At 38.3% G+C, this 9,603-nt stretch overlaps 2 protein-coding genes across 2 annotated transcripts; both read right to left on the bottom strand.

The window, feature by feature from the left end:
• Positions 1-474: 474 nt before the first annotated feature.
• Positions 475-1,673, bottom strand: LOC140954130 (disease resistance protein At4g27190-like). The gene is made up of 2 exons (XM_073406478.1): positions 1,070-1,673; positions 475-698 (listed from the first exon to the last, which is right to left on the bottom strand). Exons 1-2 carry the CDS (start codon positions 1,634-1,636, stop codon positions 693-695), a joined length of 573 nt encoding a protein of 190 aa, XP_073262579.1. The 5' UTR covers positions 1,637-1,673; the 3' UTR covers positions 475-692.
• A 2,773-nt stretch (positions 1,674-4,446) lies between these two features.
• LOC118043385 (disease resistance protein RPS2-like) lies at positions 4,447-7,920 on the bottom strand. Its single transcript, XM_073406951.1, has 4 exons — positions 7,750-7,920; positions 6,691-6,962; positions 6,003-6,489; positions 4,447-4,498 (listed from the first exon to the last, which is right to left on the bottom strand). The coding sequence occupies exons 2-4, from the start codon at positions 6,938-6,940 to the stop codon at positions 4,447-4,449; spliced, it is 789 nt and encodes a 262-aa protein (XP_073263052.1). The 5' UTR covers positions 6,941-6,962; positions 7,750-7,920.
• Positions 7,921-9,603: the final 1,683 nt, after the last annotated feature.

Here is a 9,603-nt window from a genome sequence, read left to right as displayed (position 1 = left end):
AAGGATTAAGAAACATGCAAAAATGGGAAATATAGAATCTGATATCTGGAAATGGTACAATTGTCCAAATAATCTCTAATACTCATTAAAGAACAAGAAAACACCAGCAAAATTGTTTACATCTCTTTTTTGATCTCTTAGTATTGGTTCAACAATCATTTATTCAGTTAATATATCATTGCAAGCAAATGAAGATTGAGGCCAAAGCTTCACAAACAGTGCAAGATGTTTCAGACGAGCCTGTTAAGCAAGCTGTGCATAGTAGTGTTGATAAAAATAGACTTGAAAAATAACATTACAGTATTGCAATAAAAAGATAAAGAAGATAAATAAAAGCATAAGTTGAAGTATAATTATTCTAATTTAATTATTTTTGCCTTGAATGTTGTAGAGAATCTTCATTATCAAAAGCCGACAAAATCCGAGTCCTTGAAACAAAAATGTACTGCCATTTTTTTTCTAGTTCAAAGAAAATACCATTGCCAAGCACTCTTCTTTTTGATTAATTTTGAAATCACCACACATATATAATAAGAAAATGACACAACTTGTTTGGATTATCTTTCTTCTGACGAGCATATCCATACATAATGCATAACCCAGTTGATAAAAAACTACAAATGCAATCTCTAGAACTAAGTTTGTCATCAGCAAAGTTTGTCCTGATGTCATCATCCTCTTCTTCTTCTTCTCTAGCCCTGCAGATACAAATAAACATTAAATTAAAAATTGATTTTGAAGTAATTTTTTAAAAAATAGCCTGCCAAGTAATCTAAAAAAAAGTTTTTAAAGAAATTCTCCTTGTTTTAAAGGCAAGTAGTTGAAGATAACAACAAAATGAACAAAATTATAATATGAGTTGAGTTATGTTATTCATTAAGCAACATAAATAAATTAGTTTTACCTGATCAAGATAGAATCCTGCCTACAAATTCTACAACTTAGTCATTGATTTTAATATAACCAAAGAGCACTTTGATTCAGAAGAATCAAAAGAAATACGTGATGAAACAAAATTAGTGGTTAAACTGTATATAAAAAAAGGAGGATGATAGAAAGTAAAGTTTACCATGACTAGAGAGTACTCATCTAGTATTTGGATGGCCAAGTCCCTAAGCAAGTCATGCATCTTGACAGCACTACCACCATCAATTCCTTCCAATAAGCAGACATTTTCTAGTCTATCAAGAATTGAGTGGCACTTGTCAACTGCTGCTTGGCTGTTCATTTCTTGAATTATCCCCTCCTCGATAAACGACTCTATCAACATCTCCCTTTCAATCTTATGACGTTCATCAAATAATGCACAATATACGAAACATTGTTGTGCTGAATCATCTAAATAATCATAACTCAATCTTAATATCTGGAACATTTGATCTTCAATGTCCCAAAAATTTGATTCTTTCAATCTCTTCAATGTAATCCTCCACTCATGTAGGTCATCCACTCCCTTCAAACTTTCTGCTAATGTAACAATTCCCAATGGCAAACCAGCACATTCCCTTGCAACATCTACAGCAATTCGTTCCACTTCTGGAGAAAATGGTCTTTCATGTCCAAGCTTCTCCATGAACAAAGTCCAGGATTCTTCATCAGAAAGAGCATCCACTCTTATATTGTTTTGGCTATTCATCTGTCGACATACTATTTATGATCGAGTTGTGATAATGAGCTTGTTGGTGGGAGAAACCACTGGTGGTGGCTTTGAAACACTCAGAGGGGATAAAACACACTGTTTTATTACACAAAACCGAAGCTTACAATTACACAAAACAAAAGCTTAATACACGCCCTCTCTCTCTCTCTATTCTCTTTCAAGTGTTCCTCACAATTCTCTCCACACAAAATAACATAACTGAGCACCCTATTTATACATAAATTCAGAATACGAAAATCTACTGTTCCAGGTGTGAAGGCGGCTGTTGAAGGCGGCTGGCGGCTGCGGCTGGTGGGTGGTTGGTTGGTGGCAGCTGGTGGCTGGCTGGGCGGTGGTTGCCTTCCTTGACCATCTAGGAGCTTCTGGATTGAGTTTATTCAACAAATCTCCCCTTTAAACTCAATCGAGAGATATCATGTCAAGCATGAACACTTCTCCTTTCAATGCCTTCTTTCTGCTTGTACCCTTTATCCACTAATTTGGCTTTCGTCTTGTAGACCCTTTTGACACCTATTGCTTTCTTCTTTTCTGGAGGATAAGTCAGCTTCCGGGTATCTTTCTTCTCAATGGCATGTATTTCTCCATCCATTGCTTTTATCCATTTCTTTTCTGTGACAGCTTTATTGAAGCTTAATGGGTTACTATCTGCATGAAAACAAAACAGAGTTGTATCTTCCATGACCTGAGTGGTATCGTACAACTCTTCAAGATTCCGCATCCTTCTTGGTCTTTCTGATGAGGATGCTGGTGGTGTTGATGATGATGCTGGTGGTGTTGATGATGATGCTCCTGGTGTGTTCCTCCTGTTGAATACAGGGAAACTGTGTGTCGGACTTTGTGGTTCAGCTGCTGGCACAATAGGTTCTTCGACAAGTACTGTTGGTACTTCTTCACCTTCAAGGATCAAATCAAGATTGATCCATTTGATTGCTTCTTGATCACCATTCCATGCCCAAGATTTATCTTCTTCAAAGATAACATCTCTACTCGTAATCACCTTCTTTGTGATGGGATTATACAGCCTGTATCCCATCCTTCTTTCACCATATCCGACAAAGATGCATTTCTCGCTCTTATCATCGAGCTTTCTCCTTCTTGCATCTGGGATCTTTGCATATGCCACACAACCAAAGACTCGTAGATGAGTAACACTTGGTTTGTGACCACTCCATGCTTCTTCTGGAGTGACTCCTTGCAAACTTCTAGTTGGGCAGCGATTCAGTAGATACACTGCACATGATACAGCTTCAGCCCAGTATTGCTTGGGCAACTTCTTTGCTTTGAGCAGACTTCTTGCCATGTCAAGAATCATGCGATTCTTCCTTTCTGCTACACCGTTCAGCTGTGGTGAATAAGCTAGCGTCGTCTGATGTCTGATGCCTTGTTGTGTACAATAGGCTTCAAAGTCATTTGCTGTATATTCTCCACCTTGATCAGATCTTACGGTTCTGATCGTGTAACCAGTTTGCTTCTCCACAATTGCTTTAAAATCTTTAAAACAATTGAATACTTCTGACTTCCTCTTCAGAAAGTATATCCACGTCTTTCTACTAAAATCATCAGTAAAAGTGAGGAAGTACCTATTTTGTCCAGTCGACATAGGCGTGATTGGGCCACACACATCTGTGTGTACTAACTCCAGTGGCCTCTTTGCTCTCCAGTTGACTTCTTTGGCAAAACTGGATTTGTGTTGTTTGCTGAGGACACAACTTTCACAGACTTCATCTAGATGATCAATGTGAGGCAAACCTTTGACCATCTTCTTGCTTGCTAGCATCTTCATACTCGTGAAATTCAGATGTCCAAGCCTTAGGTGCCAAAGCCATTCTTCACTGTTGGTGATGGCGCTCAAACACCTTGTTGCATCATACTGGATGTTCAAAGGAAACATCCTATTCTTGGACATTTTCACGTAGGCCATTAATCTCCAATTGTTGTCTCTAATTGCTAGATGACAATTCTCCGAGTAAAAAGTATAGCCTCTCTCCAAAAGTTGACCTAAGCTGATTAGGTTCTGTTTTATGGCTGGGACATAATAGACATCGGCGATGTAGCTGGAATCGCCATTCTTCATCTTGACTGGGATGTTGCCTTTACCTTTGAATGAAACCTTTGTGGTATCTCCAAAAGTAACTAGACCTTGCTTGGTCTCATCTAGATTACTAAATAACTCTCGGTAGCCGCACATATGATTGCTGGCTCCAGTATCTAGATACCATATGTCCTCCTGCTTTTCACCAAGTCCTTGTTGGACAAGCAATGCAGCTGCTCCTGTGTCATCTTTTGCTGCAAAGTTGGCATGCTCATGTATCTCTAACGGAGCTTTCCTTCGGCATTCGGTGCTATAGTGCCCAAATTGATTGCAACTATAACATTTGATGTTCCTCTTGTCACGGTTATTGTAACCGCCTCCTCTTCCTCTAGGAGTGAATGCCTGTTGTCCTCGACCTCCTCTGGTGGTGTTTCTACCACCTCTTCCTCTGAAGCTTGTATTCCAAGAACCTCTTCCTTGGAATTGCTGGAATCCTCCTCTGGATTGTTGACTTCCTCCTTGAGTGGTGTAGCCACTTGATGAAGTCTCCCCTTGCTCATATCTGTCCTTGAGGGACAACTTTGCTTGTAAGGCATGCTCAATGGCCTTATCTTCATTTCGCATTACAATCTTCTGCTCATGAGCTTGCAAAGAACTCATAAGCTCATCCACTGTCAACTTGTCCACTTCCTTGGACTCTTCAATTGCGACAACAACATGATCAAATTTTGGATCAATGGATCTCAAAATTTTCTCAATAATTCGAGTATCTATGATGGCTTCTCCATTTCTCCTCATCTGATTGACTATCATCATAATCCTTGTATGATAATCAGAAATAGATTCTGAGGACTTCATTCGTAATAATTCGAATTCTCCTCTCAAAGATTGAAGACGAATCTTCTTGATTCTGTCAGCACCTTTGTATTTCTGTTGGAGAGCCTCCCATATATCATGTGACGTTTCAGCGGAAGCTATTATCTCGAATGTATCTTCATCAAGACCTTGATAGATGATGGTCTTTGCCTTGTTGTCCTTCTTTCTGTTGACTTTGAGGGCTTGCTTCTGTGCCTCTTGTAAAGCATCTTCTCTTTCTTTGGACTCTGGTTCATCATAACCAGTTTGTACAATATCAAAACACTCTTGTGACCCAAGGAATGCCTTCAATCTGATGCACCAACTATCATAGTTGTCTTTGGTCAGCTTTGGAATGAGTGTATGTGTACCTTCTGTAGTCATTTTCCTCTTTGAATGACTATATCACCTTTCTGGGAGTTGAGTGGATGTGATCCTCCTCCATGTATTGTATTCTTTCTCTATCTCTAATAATATCTATCTCTCCCGTGGATGTAGGCAATTTGCCGAACCACGTTAAATATTGTGTCTCAGTGTGCTTACCCCTCCGATGAGCAAAGATCAGTACATCACCGGTCCCCGGATTCCGCCCCATCAAATGGTATCAGAGCCCCGTTCGCCGGAAAACAGAAGAGTTTTGGGGTATATCCGAATTTTCAAAGTTGTCAAAAACAAGTTTTGATCATTCCACAGTGTAGAGCTCATCAAGACGAACTCACTGTCGCAAGAATCAGCCTCATCGGAGTCCGGGGTAGCCCACACGCGCCTCCTGAATATTCAGCCAGATCGCCCACGCGCATCCCACGCGCCCCGAGGTTGAAGACGACTAAGCCACACGCGCGCCATATTTGAGCCGCGCCGAGCCGTATACGCCGAGGCCTAGTCGAGCCACAAGCCGCGTTCCAGCCTCAGCCGAGCCGAAGGAATATTCCCCGAATATTCCCCAGAATATTCCCAGTTCAACCCAGCGAACCGCCCGCCGTACAGAATTGGTTTTTTTAACGGTTCACCCATTTTCGGACCTGATTTCAACAAAGTCAGACCGATTCCCTACTATTTGGACCATTCCGGATCGATCTACATTGTCCGTTTGGTCAAATTCGGCTCCCAGAAAGGTGATATAGTCATTCAAAGAGGAAAATGACTACAGAAGGTACACATACACTCATTCCAAAGCTGACCAAAGACAACTATGATAGTTGGTGCATCAGATTGAAGGCATTCCTTGGGTCACAAGAGTGTTTTGATATTGTACAAACTGGTTATGATGAACCAGAGTCCAAAGAAAGAGAAGATGCTTTACAAGAGGCACAGAAGCAAGCCCTCAAAGTCAACAGAAAGAAGGACAACAAGGCAAAGACCATCATCTATCAAGGTCTTGATGAAGATACATTCGAGATAATAGCTTCCGCTGAAACGTCACATGATATATGGGAGGCTCTCCAACAGAAATACAAAGGTTTCTCCCACCAACAGAGCTTGCATCCTTTCAATGGGATAGGAATCCCCACTTCTTGTGGCTCAAAAGAGTTCCACAAATCATCTAAAATGAGAATCCATTTTTGTTTCTTCGCTAGTTCTTTTGCTAACTTGACAGCTCTAGACAGATCATCGTCTTTGCTTGAAAGATCTAAATGAAGACATTTAGCAATAAGATCCTGCAATTCTTCAATCTTGAAACCTTGAGGCACATTCACCCAGTAGACACTATGAGAAATATCTCGTCTTTCTAGAAGCTCATTGCGGATATGTTGCAGTATTGTCGTTTTACCAACTCCCCCCATTCCGTAAATGCCAATGGTTGAGACTTCATCATCCATTAACCAAGACCATATCACCTTCATATTCTGTTCAAATGCTCGACCCACTAGCTTTGTAGAGCTAGCACTTGTGCTGGGCTGCACTAATCTTCCACTACTGTTCTCCATTAATCTAGCTCGTTCTGATGAGACGTGGGAAGGAAAATAGGTTTAGGATCAGTTTAGCTTGAACTCCATAAAGCATGGATTATATAAACCAAGAAAGACCAATTGATTGAAACTATTAATGATCCTAACTCCAAAGATTCAAGCAATAGTTCCATGTGAAAAACGGGTATAAAAAAAAGAAAAAGAAAAAAGGCGATGAGGTATAAATAATTTACCTGGGCAGACATTTCTGTCGACATGCTGAATAAATCCTTCACCTTGTTCCATGGCCTGAACTCCCACCTGTATCCTTCCATCATCACCAACTGCCAATTTATTAAGTATTGCATGGCTTTGCTCCAACATACTAGCTACTGGTTCTGTTTTCTCTCTAACTATGTTCTGCACATCATCCATAATGACATCGTTTTTTGCAGATGGAGAACAGAGTTGATCATGATAAAATGGATCATTCGGTCTAGCCATTTCACCGCTTTCTTCTTTGGCCCTTCAAACATCAAATAAAAAATTGTCAAAAGTAACGCATAAAAAATGGATGTTGAATTAATTGGAAAATAAGAACTCAATCTTAAAATGAAAATTCAGAGGAAATCATTATTTTTTAAATAAGTAAGCAAAGGAAAAGAGTGCACAGTGCCCTTCAAAGAAAGAAGGCCAGAAGCAAAGGCAGCAAGAACAGATCCTCCAGTTTGTCTACAACCAGCAAACATCCTAGCCGTAAATGTGTTAAAAAAATAAACTGAATCTGTATAATTAAATCAATCATTACATGTTAAATAGGCAGACACTTAACTGTATATTTTCCTAAAGAGATGTACTTTAAGAAGATAAAAAATTATAACAAATATTGAATAGTTTAAATAATTGTCAGAAAAGCAATCTAAAATAAAAATTTGGAAGAAATTCTGCTTGTTTTGAAGATAAGTGGTTGAGGTTGATAGCAATATGAACATGTAAGAACAAAGCTAGTAATATACTTAAGATCTAATATGATCAATGAACCAATTCTACAACCAAATGGGCACTGTTGTTTGGAAGAATCAAAACAAATAATATTAACAATGAATTTGTTATAAACTCTATAAGGCATGGATTATAAAAACTAGGAAAGATCAATTTATTCATATATTTGGAAACTAATGACGATCCTAACTCCAAAGTTTCTCAATAAGATTTCAACAACCTGTGTTTTACTTAAAAAGATTCAAACAATAGTAACATGTCAAAAACAAAGACAGCAACAAAATGAAGAAGATGAAGTATAAATACTTCACCTGGATTCAAAAGAATCTGAAGCTAATTGTTGAGTGAGGTAACGTGTGGACGCACCCCAAAGTTGAAGCTGGAGGAAACGGATCGAGAGTTGCTGCTGGAATGAATCTGCAGCAGAGTTATTTTTGCAGAGGGGACTGTTGTTTGTTCACTAGAGTATGTTACTGCTTTCAAGAGTGCAGTATGCTGCTGGAGTATGCTCCAGGAGGAAGATAGTATCAAGGAGAAGAAGAGGGAGCAGAGAACGCAAGAGTGAAGAACCAAAATACTGCAGCCGTAATCGGCAGAAGAGGAGGAGGCGCCGGGCAAGGGGAGAAGGAGGGAGGCGTAAATCTGTTAGGATATTTCCTGCTCTGATGCAACTATTTATACAACTAGGGCGACATATATTAGTTATTGTGTACAATACAACGCATGATAAATCTATATAAGGAAAGTACAAAATTTCCTATATTACAACAAATTCCATAATAAGATGAAGTATAATTACTTTACCTGGATTCAAAAGAATTTAACAAAAGAATCTGAAGCTAATTGTTGAGTGAGGTAACGTGTGGACGCACCCCAATATTGAAACTCTGGAAAGCTGATCGGAATAAGAGAGAGTAGCCAATAATTTTTAATGTAGTTTCAGTTTACATCAGCTTTAGATAATTTTAGAGCTCTACATCATCATCATGCTTTAAAATCTTCCTACAAATGGCGGAAGCAAAAAAATCAAGAAAGAAATATAACATCAAGAATCCTTCGAATTCTCCTTATCTGGTCATTATATTTTACCCAAGCATGATAATATTATTAGCTTTTATTATCCGTTTTTATCCACAGCATTATCAAACATGATTAACTCTTCCTTTGCCAGAAAACTGAAGGGAAGTTGTAGGATTCGATCATGTTTATTTGAAGAAAGCTACACTGCACGGCTTAGTTCTAAGGGAAGCGATAACTACAAAATCACTGGAAATGTGACCCCAAAGCAAGAATCTTCTAGTTCTGGACATATATTTACCAGTAAATAAAGGATATTGCAGGTGAATCCCCTCCTGAGTACACAAACACATGATTACTAAGCACAGGAAACGAGTTACAAGGTGTTGACGATGGAAAAATGAATTATTGTCTGAATTATGATATAAATAACAGCGAGAGAGTTTTTTATATTGATAGGTAGAAGATGATACTGAAAGGCTAATAAAAATTGAAAGTTCTGAGCAATTAAACAATAATTTGTCATAATAAATAGATAACATAAATGGTCTAATATATATTTTTATAGAAAAGTAGACATGATAAAGCTCAAAAAGAGAGATATGGTTGTGCTGGATAACATAGTGACAATAAAAAACTATAATTTTGGATTTGATTTTTAAATCAAACTCAAATTTTTTAAAAAGATTTATAAAACTCATTTCTATAGGAGGGCCACGAAGATCTCTTTGAATAAATTTTTTTTATTTTTACTTGATTTTTCTGGATTTTTATGTTTAGTTCTGGTCTTTTCTTTTTCTTTTTGTTTAGGGATTTTAATTTTAATTTTAGCTTGGCCTTCATTCTTCTCCACCATTGGGATGGGTCCATATCAGTCTGTGCTGTCAACTAGGTACTGCCCATCAGTCAAGGAAGAAGGATGTAAGCAGAGAGAAAGATGAGAATTGCAGAATTGAAGTCACGTCTGATCTGTATAGAACCATGAACACCTTCTTTCAATACTCAACCCCAAATATTTTATCAGTTGGAGAGAGTGGAATCTGATAACCATTTCCTGAACACCAAATTCATTGATCCTTTTTCACCAGGAGCTTGAACATATGAACAAATTCAGTTCATGGAATTCGAGGACGAAATTATTATTACAA

The sequence above is a fragment of the Populus alba genome, chromosome 19 (assembly GCF_005239225.2).
Source record: "Populus alba chromosome 19, ASM523922v2, whole genome shotgun sequence".
Taxonomy (NCBI): domain Eukaryota; kingdom Viridiplantae; phylum Streptophyta; class Magnoliopsida; order Malpighiales; family Salicaceae; genus Populus; species Populus alba.
This window is presented reverse-complemented; position numbering and strand designations above follow the sequence as displayed.